Source organism: Lepidochelys kempii, chromosome 3 (genome assembly GCF_965140265.1).
Source record: "Lepidochelys kempii isolate rLepKem1 chromosome 3, rLepKem1.hap2, whole genome shotgun sequence".
Lineage (NCBI taxonomy): Eukaryota > Metazoa > Chordata > Testudines > Cheloniidae > Lepidochelys > Lepidochelys kempii.
The window spans coordinates 68,106,327-68,123,313 of record NC_133258.1 but is presented as its reverse complement, the minus strand read 5'-3'; the positions used below and the strand labels follow the sequence as shown (position 1 = coordinate 68,123,313).

Sequence of the window (16,987 nt, the reverse complement as noted above, 5' to 3'; positions counted from 1 at the left end):
CACTGGGGAGCACAAATCTCCATAGGTAGTCCCCCAGCAAAAAAGGGGCTCAAATGACCTCACTATTCCCTAATCCTATTCTATGAGGACTTTGTGACCTGAATTTTGTACCACTGGAGTTTTGAGGGAGCATGATACCACACCTTGGCACCATCTTGGCCATCATGATATCTTGCGTTGGATACAGAGTCCACAGTATCAATCTTTACTTCAGCACCAATCCGTCCAACACCAGTCCCTTTGGTCCAGTCCTTATGGTACCACTCACCTCAATGCTGACTACTTTGTTCCTTTTCACTGTGGCACCATTCACCCAGGTACAGCCTATTCCTGACACCAAGGTTTATGACACAGGCTTTCTCTGTACCAAGGACCTGTGTGATACTGGAAGAGGTACATGGGACAGAGAAGCCAGAACTATTTGCTGCTCTCCGTGCTACTGAATATGCCCACCATAGAGAAGAATATCATCACTGCTGTGGTACGGAGAGCCAATCCAGTAGTGGCTGAGACTTCTGCTGTGGTGTATTCAAGCACCATGTTTAAGGTGGTCCCTCTTTGGACAAGAAGTGTTCTTTCTCCTTGTCTAATTCCCAACAGAGGGTTGAGGGGTCCCCTATAAATTCCACAAAGGCTGTCTCATTTGAGCCTTATGGGTTGGATTGCAGGCTTCCTAGGTATCCCAGTCGTATAGGTGTTACAGAGATAGGCATATGTCTCAGTACCCTTCTCACTGGCCCCCAGGCTCTTTCCATGGAACATTCACTCATGGCCTTATTGGAATGCTTAGGTTGTCTTATATCATCTGAGCCCCATGTCAGAACCTCCTCCCTTGCACCTTCCCAGGAAGCTAGTGTGTCTCAGTGGCAATCCACCTGCCTTATCAAGCAGAAGATTTTTCTAAAGAGGAGCACTCTCAGATTTATGATCAAACCATGCCAGCTGCCTGCTGTGTCTGCATTGTCCCCAGATGGGGCAGTGGTTCCACCTACACCATCTCATCCCAACAATTACAAGAACTTTCAAGGTTTGCTCAGACATAAACCTGTCTCTCTAGGAAGCCCAGTGGAGATAGTACAGGAGAGCTCTGCACAGACTCTTGAATATACTCCATACCTTCTTACCTGGTCATCTGACATTTCCCATCAATGAAGCCTTATTAGAGCCAGTAAAGCCTATCTGGTAGACTCCAGCATCAGTGAAACAGACCTCTAAGAAGGCAGATAAGTACCCGGAACCATCCACCATCTTTGAATACTTGTACGCTCTTCCAGTACCTGGCTTCCTGGTGGCTGCGGTGGCTAGCCTATAATTTGGGTTTGCTAACTACCAGGCTTTGTTAGCAAGATATGATTTTATGAATTGTCATAAATTCTTGGATTTTGTTAAACTTTCATAGAAGTCCAAGGATGTTCCTGTATTAATGAGGTAAATGAGAAGCTGTTCAGCCTTCTTGCACCTTTTATGCCCTCAGTAAAGGCATGACACTTGGAGCGAATGCATATACTTAGGGGATAAGCCCAAAAGATTTCTATCTTGAGTGCTCAGAGTACATGCACACCAAGAGTGGAATATATATGTGGAGAACACATCTGGAAGAACTGCAGGTACTGTAAGGTAAATAACCATATTTTGTCCTTTTCTACTTCATATCTATTCATAAAAAAATAAAGACTCATAGACATGAAGGGACCATCATGATCATCTAGTCTGACCTACTACAGATTACAGGACAGAAAACCTCATCCACCCACTCCTGTAATAGGCCGATAACCACTGACTGTGTTATTGAGTCTTTAAATCTTGATTTAAAAATTTCATTAGGGAGAATCCATTATTTGCTCTAGTTCAAACCAACAAGGGACCCATGCCACACAATGCAGAGGAAGGCAAAAAAACCAGAATCTCTGTCAATCTGACATGGGGGAAAATTCCTTCCAGATTCCAAATATGGCAATCAGTTAGATGCTGAGTGTGTGGGCAAGACCCACCAGCCATACTTCTGTGAAAGAATTATCTATACTAACTCAGAATGCTCCCTCTCTATTGTCTCCATCTCTGGGCACTGAAGATATTTGCTCATAGCAGTAACAGATGGGAATTGATAAGTCCCCAGCTTCTAGCAAAAATACTTAGTAGTACTCCCTAATAGCATGACTTTGCACTATTAAATTTCATCACATATCTATTACTCCAGTTTTCAAGGTCATCCAAATCTTCTTGTATGATATTCTCATCCTCCTCTGTATTGGCAGTATCTCACAACTTTGTGTCATCTGCAGATTTTATTAGCACATTCCTAATTTTTGTGCCAAGATCCTTAATGAAAATATTAAATAAGATTGGTCCCAAGACTGATCCTTTCGAAACTCGACTAGTAACCTCCCTCCAGCCTGAGAGTTTCCCTTTCAGTATGACCCGGTGTAGTCTCCCCTTTAACCAGTTTGTTACCCATCTTTCAATTATCATATTAATCCCCATCTTCTCCAATTTAACTAATAATTTCCTATGTGAACCTGTATCAAATGCCTTTTTGAAATCCAGGTAGATCAGATCTGCTGCATTTCCTTTGTCTAGAAAATCAGTGGTCTTCACAAAGAAAGAGATCAGGTTGTTCTGACAATTTTTACCTTTTGTGAAACCATTTTGTATTTTATTCCCATTACCGTTGACCTCTGTCCTTAACTAGTCTCTCTTTCAAAATTTATTCGAAGACCTTCAATACAATTGAGGTCAAACTAACAGGACTGTAGTTTCCCAGATCATTCTTTTCCCTTTCTTAAATATAGATATTGTATTTGCAATTCTCCAGTCATAGGGTATGACCCCCGACTTTACAGATTCATTAAAATGACAATTGTATCGATAATGTATAAGGCAAAAGAGAATACATCATACTGTTTTGAAGTTAAATTAGGTCAGTTTATGCTATAGTGAATATATTTTTTGCAGGTATACTAAACATTTTCTCAAGGGGAATAGATGTGTGTTCTAATAAGGTACCATTTTGCAGTCACTTTTCTAACAGCTGTGCTTTTAAGTTTTAACATTTAAATGTGAAAGTAGTTCTATATTTCTCAATTGATTTTTAGCAGAGATTGTGCTGTGGTACTGCTACTAGGACAATTCATACAGTACCATTGATTTTAAGAGGAGATATAGTACAGCAGATAATGTAATAGTCATCTCCAGCTGGTAACAGGTGTAGGTATCAGATGCTGCTGAAGGTGATTTGAGGATGGGATTGCATAACCGTTAAATTAGAAAGGAAGCTGTAGAGCAAACTTTTAAAAGGGGTGTTTTGGTAGTGGAGACCATGAAGGTGCACTTGTTGATAGCCATGTCTGCCAAAGTATGCAATTGTGATTAGTTTTCAGAGGCAAATCTTAATCATCTTACTGAGTGGGTTGATTAGTTGTGATATTTAGGAATGGAGAAGCCTCTTTATGAATGTTGGGGTATATGGTATGAAAATACAGATATTCAAAGGAGTGAAAAGTACATCCTATTAAAGGGGAACCAAAAGAAAGGAAATGTAATACTGAAGTTTCTAATAAGCTAGGAAAGTACATGTTGGGAATAATTTGGGCTCACTTGTGTCCAGTTCTGAGAGATGGCTACGCGAAGGTGAAGAAAATTCATCTATTTTTCTAAATAACTAACTGTTGTGAGTTGGAGTTTAGGGTTTTTTAAGAATAAGTAGAGCATTGGAATAAGATATTATCTGAACCAAGAAAAAAAATAAAGTGTTAAAATACCAAATGAATAGGTAAAATAAACCAGGAAAGGGGTGGCAATATTACATGCCATGCAATAAATTCTGATATTGCTGTGACATTCAGTTACCAAGTATCTGAGATATTCAAAACCCTGAAAATCTGGTGAGTGAATAGAAAGTTTTCTGCATCTCCAGTTGTTGCTTCGTCTTGCAGTGAAAAGTATGTTCTGCAGGTAGTCACACTTTGTCTTCTTTCCTAAAGAATACATATTTTTTCATTGCCATTTGTATTCACTGCATAAGTTATCAGGGAAGAAAGTAAGAGACCCTTCAAAGAGGAATTAATGAGGAGGAAAGGAGATTAAATGAGAGTCACCCCATATTGTCTTTCTCCTTCTCCTCTTCCATCTTGTGGTGTCTTCCCTTCCTCTTCCTTCTACTACATGCTCATATGCTCTGTGGTGTCTTCTCTTCGTCTGTCTCTTTTCTCGGTGCTATCTTCTCTTCCCAGCTCCTTGCACTGCTTTCCAATTTTACTTAAGTAAAAAATGCACAAGATGGGAAGTTAAATAGTGACAATCAGCTCAATAGTATGTGGAACATGAATCATTAGTGGTGGCTGAAAAACACTGCAGCCTTTTTTAATTCCCAGCTTCCTGAGACTCAAAGCAGAAACCCACTTCTACTGAAGAGTATTTCACTCACTATGATCAATATTGACATACCACAGATACCTACCCTTCTGTACATACTAATAGCAGAATTCCTCTCCACCAGAGATCCAGGGTTATTCCTAGCTACCATTGATGCTTTTATTTAATGTTTGTGATGCTTACATGCCACAATGATGGGCATATTAGAAATGTGTTGATCAGATAAGATTAAGTTTGCAGATCAAAGTTGTATATATTTTGGCTTTTATGTCAGACAGCTTGGATAAAAAATTAAGACCTATAAAAGAACTGGGTGATTTTTGTTTTGGTTTGTTTTTTGTCATTGTAGTGATCCCTTGCTCTCCAGTGGGGAGGGAAGCCATTCTGCCTCATTGTAATGGGCAGTAAGCCTCGGGCTTGGGTCCCACTGGTGTGGTTGAGCTGTAACTAGTATATAGTTCTGGGTCCATCTAACAGAGACAAACACACAATAATAGTGTGGTGCTCTTGTCCCCACCCTTGGGAGGTAGAGCACAGAGTAGTCTTTAGCTGACAGCCCCTCAGGTGGGGCTGGCAGTACTTAACAATCTAGAGCTCTAGCCCTTTGGGTGGGGCCGAGCAGAGTGCAGGCTATAGCCTAAGCCTCCTGGCCAAGGCAGCCAGCTAACACATACAGTCTGGGGCTCTAGCCCTTTGGGCAGGGCTGAGCAGGGAGCAGGCTTTATCCTAAGCTTTCTGGCTAAGGCAGCCAGCAAACGCACAGTCTGGGGTCCAGGTAGGAATGAGCACCCACACAGTCAAGGGGCTCTGGAAGAGGAGAGCACCCACACAGTCTAGAGGTTCCAGTAGGGGGGAGCACCTAGTCTAGCGTTCTAGCTTGACAGATGGTAGATTCCCACAATGTCTCCTGGCCTATGATGGGGAGTCGGCCACCCCAGGGGTGGAGTGGCTGGATCCCCAGTGGCGGACCACTCCACCTCTGTTGGGACCTGCCCAATTCCACCGCATCCCAGCTCAGGGCCCCAACAGCGGTGGAGTGGTCTGCCACTGGGTCAGCGGGGATCCAGCCACAACTTGTTGACAGCCACATAGCCAGACAGTCATCGGCTGCCCTGGTTACTTCCTATCTCCCTGGGGTTTGGTACCTCTATAATCCACAGGTCCTCTGGCTCCTCTGAGTACACAGCAGATGGCAGTCCCAGCAACTCCTCTTCAGGCCCAGTCTTCTCCAGGGGCAGGGTACTGCAAGGCGCAGGTTCAGCTCCAGGGTGCCGCAGCAGTGTGGAGGTGCCTGGCTCCTGCTCAACTGAGCTGCTGAGTCCTTCCTTTATACTTCCTGTCCCACCCCAGTTCGGAGGGAGGCTACTCTGCCTTGCTACAGTCATCACTAGACCTTCTCAGTAGATGAAAGCCAACCAGGAAATATTTTTACAAATAAATCTCAAAACTGATTGGCATAACAACTTTGTCAGGCTGAAGATGTAAATATTCTTGACCTGAACATTGCAAGTAAATCAAATGATAAAACTGTGAAATTGTGTGGATTCTAAAATAGTACTTTTCCTTCACTGGTTTGTGCGCTCTCATGTGCATGCTCACTCTCGCTCTGTGTGTGTGTGTGTGTGTGTGTATATATATATATATATATATATATATATATAAAAATAAAATGATACCATGCTTGATCTTAGTAAAAAGATCAAGGAAGGACAATCTTTTGCATACTGTTATCAGATAGATATATGATATGATATGATAGGAGTATGCAAAAGATTGTCCTTCCTTGGTCTTTTTACTAAGATCAAGCATGGTATCATTTTACAGTATTATGTCATTTTATCTTCTGTCTGGGGAGTATATCCTACCTAGATGGACTCTTCAATTGAGATTTTTTTCTGTTTAAATATTATCTTGTTCTATAATACACATCACAGAGCTTCTTATAAAATAGCTACTACATTTGGGTACACATGCTCAAGTGTTGGTTTTACAAGATAAAGGGCCATTTTCTTATTTATTTAAGGCCCTCTATCCCCACTTTAAAGCCTCTTTTACAATGATGAGTTGGTGGATACAAGAATCAGCCCCACAGTACTCAGGATTTTGAAAGAAGGACTGACATGTAAATCTTTCACTGTAAGCTGTGCATCCATAAATATGCAGGTTACGTTATACGTTATCAGAAATTTTAGTGTTGTATCCTATGTTTTTTGCTTTTTGTGTCCTGGTGTAACACATCTAAAGCAAACCACCACTTGAAATGATTGCTCTGTTTGGCTGTATTCATCTTTTCTTCTGCTCTAACATCTTAAAAGATACTGTATTCAATAATAATTTATGTACTGCTTGCTTGCAATATGTGATGTGTCTAGATGTTGCAGTGTGTACTAATGTAATAGTGCAGAGCAAGAAAAGCATCATAATAAGTTAACAGAATTAAAACCTTGTACAGTAGTTTGTTCAGGACAAATGTAGATGTTTTAACAGTCACTTTATGTTAGCACTGAAATCTATCGAAAAGAAACATAAGTTGTATGAAATTAACCCTGTTTCTGATTTGGTTTCATGCAATAGAAGAAAAAAAACATTAGGCTAACTTCCAGTTTTCCTTTCTGAAATATTAAATCATTAAGGCAAGATGTTCTTCTATAAAGTGTTTTCCTTGTAATTAGAAAAACCCAGAGTATTTTTTTTCTTTGAACTGAGGCTTTTTTTCCTTTGTGTAGTTGTCTCTCAAGTTAAAACCATGTCAGTGTTCTACCTCTGTCACTTTTATATGCATGTGTGAAGTACCTAACTCATTCATCTTATATGCTTGGTGCACTTAAGAAATGAGTGACTGTTTTTCAGATTTTTCACCGCAGCATGGAAATGTTGCTTTTAGAGACATCACTGAGACTTTTTGTCTCTAAGGCCTGGTCTACACTACAAAGATAGGTCAACATAAGCTGCTGTGCATCAACCTAGTTGTACATTTGTCTTCACATAAACTTTTCTCCCACCTGTAGCCCATAGGGCTAGCTGCCTTTAATTATATTCACTGCCTTGCCTTCATTGTATTTTGTCTTTATTATATTCAGTAGTAATGCAAGGAACCTACGTGTTTTGCTAAATGTATTAATACATTATTTTAAATATAGAAGACCTCCTACAGTGTGAGTGTTGCAGCCGTGGACATCAGGGTTCCCAACTGAATATTAATTTTAATAATACTGGGCCTGATATTGGGACAAGAACCTATCAAACCACAAAACAATAACTGGAAATTCTTAAGTAATCAATATAATTAATACATACATAATATATAATCTATAGATCAGACTACACACCAATGTAAGCACCCCATTACTCTGACATAGTAACACCACCTCCCAGAGCAGCATTGACCCACAGTCAATGTACAGAGATTGATGCAGTGCATTACTTTGTATCAACACTAATAGTCCTCCAACGGCTGTCCCACAGTGCCAGGCACTGATGGCTGTGGTCACAATTGTGAGCTCCACTGCTTGGGGTCACGTAGATCAGAAGTCCCCCCTCCCCCCACTTAAAACCCCCACAAATTTTTGAATGCCTTTTGCTGGTTGGCCAGCTTGATGAGCATACCTCTATCTGCTCTCCGTCATGCACAACTGACCAGCTGACCAGACATGCTCCTACCTGGAATAGACAGTAGATATTGGATCTCCTGAACCTGTGGGGAGAAGAGGCTGTACAGGCACAACTCCAAACCAGTGGTAGAAATGTCAACATGTACAAGCAGATTGCTCAGGGTAGGCAATAGAAGGGATATGACTGAGACCAGCGGCACTGCCTCATGAAAGCCAAGGAACTGCAGCAGGCATACCAGAAGGCCAGGGAGGTCAACAGTCAATTCAGTGAGCTGAGTGCCATACTCAGCAGAGACGCCACCACCCCACACACCACTGTAGTTACTTCTGCGAAGCCTGAGTCACAAGCCCCTGTCATGAACGACAAGGAGGAGGTAGTGGAGGAGGATGGGGACAGACATCCAAGGGATCCAGCTGTGCAATAAACCAGGTCCTGTTTTTGACTCCTCCACAATCCAGCCAATCCCACCAGTCAAGCACAGGCAAGCCCGATGAAAGGGAAGGAACCTCGGGTAAGTGTGTAAATAGATTTTCCTTTACAGGGATGGCACCCCCAAATTAGCAGGACACAGCTATTGACTTCTCATTAGTTTACTCATACTAGAAGATGTAGTGGTACAACAAAGAGAGGTAGAGTTGCTCTCTGCTTTTTCATTTCTACTCTAGGGTTAGGTGGGGGGAAGGCATGTGGAGCAGATTTTTTTATGTACACAGGTATGTCCCTTGAATCCTGCTGAGAGTTCTCAATGAAAATTTCATGGAGAAACACTGCAATCCTGTGCCGAAGGTTTCTAGGGATGGCAGCCTTATTTCGCCATCCGTGGTAGGACACTTTCCCATGCCAGGTGGTGATAACTCTGGTAGGCTAGTGGCATATGGGCCCGGGTGGCTTTGAGACGCGAGCAGCAGCTGTGCTCTCTCTGCGCTTGTTACCCTTAGGAGTTGAGATATCAGCTACCACCACCACCACCTGTGGAAATTGGTGGCAGTATTCGGTGCCATTGCCCTATACTCAGCTTCATGCAACTGAGCAATGCCCTCCTAATTTCCCTAACCCATGGTGGGTCATATCATGTTTTGAGCTGAGAGTGGCACAGAGGATCAGGAACTCCAAAGCAGAAGTGTCAATCAGCTTGTCTTGTTTAATATTTAGGGGAGCCAAGGGAAGGGAGGAGTTCTGAATCTTAAATTTTGCTTTCTGCTTCTACTGTACTGACAATGGTACCTTTGTGTGTTTTATCTCTAGCTGTGGCTGTTGTGGCCTTGATGGCGACCCCCTCCATACCAGAAGAACTACTGACCCAGATAAGGAGGAGGGGAAAAAAAGGACACGGAGGACATGGTTTCAAGATCCTCGAAGCCAGTGCTGCATCAGACCTTGACCAGAGGGCTTGGAGAGTGAATGTTGCAGATTGTATGGAGATGGAAAGAGCAGACAGAAAAAAGATGCAGCAGGAGAAGGAAAGGGAGATGCACCAGGACATAATGGGGCTTCTACAGCAGCAATCTCAGATTCTGCAAACTCTTGTGGACCTCCAGGCTCAACTCTCATTGTAGTCTGTGGATAACTGAAGCATAGTGCCTCCCTACACTCCCCTTATCCCTCCACCAGCATTCCTCATTGCCTCAGGGCCACCACAGCTACCCCTACCACCCCACATTGGGGGAAATTATGGACATCCATAGCTTCACCTACGCTGACCTGAAAGCCACGGCTGATGTATGTTGTTGCTACAATAAACATCAATGTTCTGTCCTCTGGTTTACTCATTAAAAAAAATTAAGGTAAAATGTATTTAGTTTTAAGTTCTTCAGATGATTTTTTGATCTGTTTTTGTTAGTGAATAAAACACTTTTGTTTTGAAAGTTATTCATCTTTATTAGTTTACAACGTATGATGTATAGTGCCTGTTGGCAGTGAAAGTAGTGGTCTTGTACACTCAGTACCCATTGGATCAGTGCCAAACGTAGTCATCATAAATGTATAGAATCATAGAATATCAGGGTTGGAAGGGACCCCTGAAGGTCATCTAGTCCAACCCCCTGCTCGAAGCAGGACCAATTCCCAGTTAAATCATCCCAGCCAGGACTTTGTCAAGCCTGACCTTAAAAACCTCTGAGGAAGGAGATTCTACCACCTCCCTACGTAACGCATTCCAGTGTTTCACCACCCTCTTAGTGAAAAAGTTTTTCCTAATATCCAATCTAAACCTTCCCCACTGCAACTTGAGACCATTACTCCTCGTTCTGTCATCTGCTACCATTGAGAACAGTCTAGAGCCATCCTCTTTGGAACCCCCTTTCAGGTAGTTGAAAGCAGCTATCAAATCCCCCCTCATTCTTCTCTTCTGCAGGCTAAACAATCCCAGCTCCCTCAGCCTCTCCTCATAAGTCACGTGTTCTAGACCCCTAATCATTTTTGTTGCCCTTCGCTGGACTCTCTCCAATTTATCCACATCCTTCTTGAAGTGTGGGGCCCAAAACTGGACACAGTACTCCAGATGAGGCCTCACCAATGTCGAATAGAGGGGAACGATCACGTCCCTCGATCTGCTCGCTGTGCCCCTACTTATACATCCCAAAATGCCATTGGCCTTCTTGGCAACAAGGGCACACTGCTGACTCATATCCAGCTTCTCGTCCACTGTCACCCCTAGGTCCTTTTCCGCAGAACTGCTGCCTAGCCATTCGGTCCCTAGTCTGTAGCGGTGCATTGGATTCTTCCATCCTAAGTGCAGGACCCTGCACTTATCCTTATTGAACCTCATCAGATTTCTTTTGGCCCAATCCTCCAATTTGTCTAGGTCCTTCTGTATCCTATCCCTCCCCTCCAGCGTATCTACCACTCCTCCCAGTTTAGTATCATCTGCAAATTTGCTGAGAGTGCAATCCACACCATCCTCCAGATCATGTACAGCAACTCTCCAACATTAACAGCTGCACTGTCATTGATATATGCACAGATATGCATCAAGCACTACTCAATTCCTAATAGGCCCCCAAACTGCCACCCAGTGTTGAACACAGTACACCTCAGCATATTATTGTGGCTTGCTGTTAAAGTGCTCTTTCAAAACCTCCCTAAGCTGTATAACTCCTTGCTGAGTTCGTCTGATAGCCCTTGTGTCTGGCTGTTCAAACTCAGCAGACAGCCATTCCACTTCCACTGCAACTTTCACCCCTTTGTTTCACAAATATTATGCAGGACACAACAGGAAGCTATAACAACTGGGATATGTTTCACGCTACTATCCAATCTGGTTAATAAACAACGTCAGCACCCTTTCGATCTACCAAAAGCACACGCAGCTGTCATTCTGCACCTATTGAGCCTGTATTTGAATCTTTCCTTGCTGTTGTCGAGGTGAATGGTGTATGGCTTCATTATGCAGGGGAGTAAAGGGTAGGCTGGGCCCCCATGATCACTATTGGCATTTCAGCATTGCCAATGGTAATCTGCTGGTCAGAAAGAAGGTCCCTGCTTGTAGCTTTCTGAACAGTCCTGTGTTCTTAAAGATACGAGTGCCATGCACCTTCCCTGACCTGCCAAAGTTGATGTCAGTGAAGCGTCCCTGGTGATTCATCAGCACTTGGATAACCATGGACAAGTAGCTTCTGTAAGAGATGTCGGACAGCAACAAGTTCCATGCAGGTTCGTGGGAAACTGAAAATATGTGTGAATATTATGGGATGGAGAACACTGCATTATGGGAAGTTGATCCCTTGCTCCCAATACCACTGCATGAGTTGTTTCTGCCTCACCATGCATTGCCAAAACTACCCAAAACACAGTGTGCTGAACAGTGGTGGATTGTACACTGGATACCTATCGATGATGCACTGCATTGTCCATCGACACAAGCACTCCTGGTGAGTATGTGCTGCATGCACGTAAGTGATACACTAACTGCAGTAGCTATATGCCAGTGTAACTTAAGTTAGCAAAATTTTGTGGTGTAGACATGACCTAAGAAGGAGAATCTTGGAAACTAAAGAACCCAAGGGCGTGATCTTTTTTCCAGCAAGGAAGAATTAAAAGAAACTTTCCTTTCCCTAACAAATTCTTCTAGAACCCAAGAGCAACTCTTGTAGAATATTAATTTGTATACCGTATTAAATTGATTTACTAAGTTTAACTAAGTTTAAGAATGTTTCTGTTTCCTCATAGCTTAGATGCATGTAAGTTGACAAAGGAAAGACACAAGGGAATTTTTAAAAAATCAAAAGGAGAAATTAGATCTTTAAGCCAATATAATGGTCATTTCGTTTACATTTAATACAATTGAATATAATTGGAGATTAAATTTTTGGGACATGACTTAATTATTTTTTTAGTTAGCACTAAAGTTTGTTCCTTTAGCCATATTAATCCACTAAATCAAATGCTTCTAAGATATCTAGAGACAGTATACCATTCCCTAGACAAAAGCTGATTATTTACAAGGTTAGACAAAGAGGTGATTGTTGATTTTTTTTTTTTTTTTAAATCTCATGGCAATCGATTCTGAATTAAGGCAGTATGAGAATATAGATAAAAAGATGATAAGGAATGAAACACTTTTTCAAGCAAAGTAGCTAATATTGACGGAGTGGTAATAACCCTGTAATTCTGTGTCATTAGTCTCAATAAATAAATAAGGCAAGTGCGTACACTATGTTTTACAGATGTTGGAACAAACTAGTATTAGTAAAATAAACTATGTAGATAGGGCTGTTAAACTTCAATTTATTCCAACAAACCTTTTACTACACTTGCATGTATTGCATGTTTCTTTGGAAAGGTTAATCATGAGCTTCTGTAGACATTCACTAATACCAATTGAAAGAATCGTAAAGACTCTCACCTGCAATGGTTCTGTATTCTGGTGTGGAGAAAATAGCAGTGTAACATAGGCACAACTACTTCCTATAACTTTATAAAACATTTTTTTCCCTTTTCTGTAGCCTTTATTGAAACAGCTTATATGTGTATCTTATTCTGAAATGACAAGTGCTGAAATAGTGTCTTTCTGAAATTCCTTTAAAACACACTTTGCTGCTGTTGTGTATCTCTTCCAGAACATAGTGATATCCCTTGAACCCTTATTGTGGGAAGTATTTCCCTTTTTTGCTTACTACTAATCCTTTAGGCACTACTACTTAACCACTCTATTGACAAGCCTTCGATGCTTTTATTCTATTTTAGAAATGGTTAAATATTTGCTAAATGTGCCTCTCTCTCCTTGGAACCATCTGACCAGCACACTAGCTTTTTCACTTTGGAGATCTACATTCCAAACTTGATTTTTCACAACTGAATATGACTCAGTAGTGTGAGTGGTACATTAATCCATTGCTGTCAGCTGTCTGCTTTTCATTGAGAGCAACTGTACACTTGTATTTCAGGGAATTGCACCGCCTGGCACTTGGAGCTCCAGAACTTCTTAGTAACATTGGCCTCTTGAGGTCCTGTATAGCATCTGTCCTTTTTCAGGAATCAAAATAATTTTGTTTTCAGGAGTACACAAACTTTTTGGAGCCACTTTACCCTATTTCTAGCTAAATGTTTGGTGGTATATGGTGGCTTAAAAGATTAAACAGAATATCTTGAAATGATTTTGAGTGATGTATGGTATGTTAATTATTTATTAAGCCATTAAATGACAGCAGAGATTCTTTCAGATTTTCTGTTATTACATTGTGATAAGTCACTTTGGTTCATTTCAGTTATATCACTTTGTATAATGTTACAGTTGCTCATCTGATATTATTTTGAATCTGTTAGACTTGCTACTTTGAATGGTGAATCTCTTTGTCTTTGTTGTTTTAAAGTTGCAGTTTTGTTGATTCTATTACTCTAAAGAGCCATACTAGATGGAAATGATGTGTACCCTGCCATTCTTGCATGTGGCCGGGAACTAAAGGTATTGTGAAATGACTTTATTGGAGCACTTCTTACAGAAGAAATATAAATTACCAATGCACAAGTTATGGTGCTCCATCTTTAATGTGTGTCCTTTCTCCTTAATTTATCCTACAAACTGTTAACTTCTGTTTTATCTCATTTTCAATACCAGTTCTGCAGTATGACAATAAAGATGGTTACAGTGACATGTATTTAGTTACAAACAATGTCTTAAATTATGTTTTCTTTTTTTAGATTACTTACCCAGAATGTTGGTCTTCTTTATGTTGGAAGTTTTGACAGACCTTTTGCACAAATTAAGGTATGACTTTTGGTTTAATTGAAAGTTATTAAACACTTGTATGATTATAGTCTTGATATTTCAAAATACTTTTGAAGGAATCAATATAATTTCAAGAAAAATAAATGAAAAATAATGTAATTTCCTTGGTTTTTTGTTGTTTTCTGGGGTTATTTCCAATGACATTTATATATTTAGCTGTCAGAGAAGTTCAGTGTTTTCTTGCATCATGTTTTGATTAATTTTGATTCTGGGTTAATTACCCAGAAACAAAATATTGATTTTTTTTTTTAGGTTACTTGTCAGCGACATTTCAAACAAAACTACCTTTTGAACTTCTTAATCTTTCAAGTCATTTTTGAGAGGGAGGACATTACAGTGGAAAACACAGATTATTTCCACACCATTATTACACTTTATTGTAATGGATTGCACAGTTTCTGAAAAGTCTTTTATGACTTAATGATCATATTTATCAGCTAAACTATAGTTTTACTGCTTCTAGTTGCTATTTGCCAAAGAATCATTGCTGTGTCCTTTAAGAATAAATAATTATTTCATTATTCCAAATGGAAATCTGCCTTTGATCCTGTCAGCACCAAAAGTGTCATGCTATTCATAAGCATTCTATATTTAATATAAGTAGTGTCAAGCAAAATGTCTACTTAAAATATGATGCAAGTTAGTAAAACATATTTATAAACCATTCTCCAGTCGATCTACCAACTGCTATGTTAAAGCAGTGTAAAATGTCTGATTGAAACATACGAGAGCAAGACAATTTAGGCTAAATATTTGGGCTTGTTCCTTAAGTCAGACAACTGAAAGACTTTTTTCAGGTTAGTAGTACATAGTAATGATCAATGTTTAGTTCTGATTTGATCCTTAAAGCCTGATGCTGCAATCTTTGTGCAGGTAAAATTCCCATTTAAGTCAGTGACAGAATGTGTATGGTTATAGAATCATAAATTCAAGAGGTCACCTAGTCCAGCCCCCTGTTCTGTGGCAGGACCAAGTAAGTCTATATCATTCCTGGCAGATGTTTAACCTGTTCTTAAAAACTCCCTTGGAAGTCTATTCCAGTCTTTAACTACCCTTATAGTTAGAAAGTTTTTCCGAATATCTCACCTAAATTTCCCTTGCTACAGATTAAGCCCATTACTTCTTGTCCTGCCTTCAGTGGACATGAAGAACGATTGATCATATCCTCTTTATAACATCCCTTAATATATTTGAAGACTGTTATCAGGTCTCCCCTCAGTTTTCTTTTCTCAAGACTAATCAGACCCAGTTTTTTTTAACCTTTCCTAGTAAGTCAGATTCTATAAACTTTTCATAATTTTTGTTACTCTCCTGTGGACTCTCTACAATTTGTCCAAATCTTTCCCAGAGTGTGACACCTAGAATTGGATGCATTACTCCAGCTGAGGCCTCACTAGTGCTGAGTAGAGCGGGACAGTTACCTCCTGTGTCTTACATATGACAGTCCTGTTAAGGCACCCCAGAACGATATTTGCCTTTTTTGCAACTGCATCACGTTGCTGGCTCATGTTCAATTTGTCATCCACTATAATCCCCAGATCCTTTTCAGCAGTACTACGACCTACCCAGTTATTCCCCATTTTGTAGTTTTGCAATTGATTTTATCTTCCTAAGTGAGGTACTTTGCACTTGTATGTACTGAATTTAATTGTGTTGACTTCAGACCAATTCTGTAATTTGTTAAGGTCATTATGAATTCTAATCCTGTCCTCCAAAGTGCTTGCAACCTATGCCATCTGCAAATTGGTGTCCTCTGCAAATTATATAACCATACGTTCTACTCCATTATCCAAATCGTTAATGAAATTATTGAATAATACCAGACCTAGGATTGATCCCTGCAGGATCCCGTTAGATATGCCCTTCTCAGTTTGTCTGCAAACCATTGATAACTACTCTTTGAATAGGGTCTTTAACCAGTTGGGCACCCATCTTATACTAGTCCACATTTCCCCCAAAGGCTGCTGGGTCTCTGTGGTATTTTGTTGGTTTCATAGTTTCTTTAACAAATTAAAATGGGAAATAAAGTATGTGGAAGATTTCTTTACTGAAACGGCCTTATCTTCTGCTATATTAAATGTAAATAATGGAAGCTTGCCATCTTTTGTCTGTGTGGTCAGATGTTGGCTGCGTGTGTGTTCATTCAGTGTGCTGTCCCAGCTCTGCAGAGATAGCAGACCTCAATTAACTTCCCGATAAATCCACAGACTCGGTTTTCAGTGAAGGCACCCGGCCAGCTTTATTGTTGACGAAGCACGGTAATAGCACCTGGCAGACTCTACGAGGATACTAAGACGTGTATGCTTGTGACAGTGGACGCAGCACAGTCAATGGTGTGACTTTCCACTGCTCCCTAAGCTGGCCAAAGATACTCCCTCTGAGATACCTCTTTATACCCCAATACAAGCAAGTTACTACTGCCCATTTCACATAGTTAGTTACTGCCCCCTGACGTCACTAGTTATCACCCATCATCTTGTACATGTTGGCTTGATTAAAACATCTCTATTACGTACAGTCATCCTAACTTTATCTTTTAAAAGGGGTCAGTGTGTTCCTGTTATCCTTGGAAAATGTTTTTATACCATCCTTAATATTGAGATGTTCTGGTACCACTTAATATCAAAATGTGTTTGTTTAAGCACTCTGTAACTAGCACGTCTTAAAAATGTATTGTGATAGACCCAGGCCAATTGGGTACAGCAGAGTAGTAGAAGGCAGATATACTGGCCATTGGATAAGCAGTTTTCTGTTCCCTGACTGACCAGAGCAGGGGCT

The 16,987-nt window shown here is 40.6% G+C and overlaps 1 protein-coding gene across 4 annotated transcripts in view; it reads left to right on the top strand.

Moving 5' to 3' along the window:
- The window catches only part of RNGTT (RNA guanylyltransferase and 5'-phosphatase), a 436,227-nt gene that overhangs the window by 354,901 nt on the left and 64,339 nt on the right, over positions 1 to 16,987 (top strand). For all 4 annotated transcript variants that reach the window (XM_073336687.1, XM_073336684.1, XM_073336683.1 and 1 more), the window contains one exon: positions 14,122 to 14,188. In XM_073336687.1, coding sequence (XP_073192788.1) covers positions 14,122 to 14,188 — 67 coding nt within the window. The remainder of the gene's footprint in view (positions 1 to 14,121; positions 14,189 to 16,987) is intronic.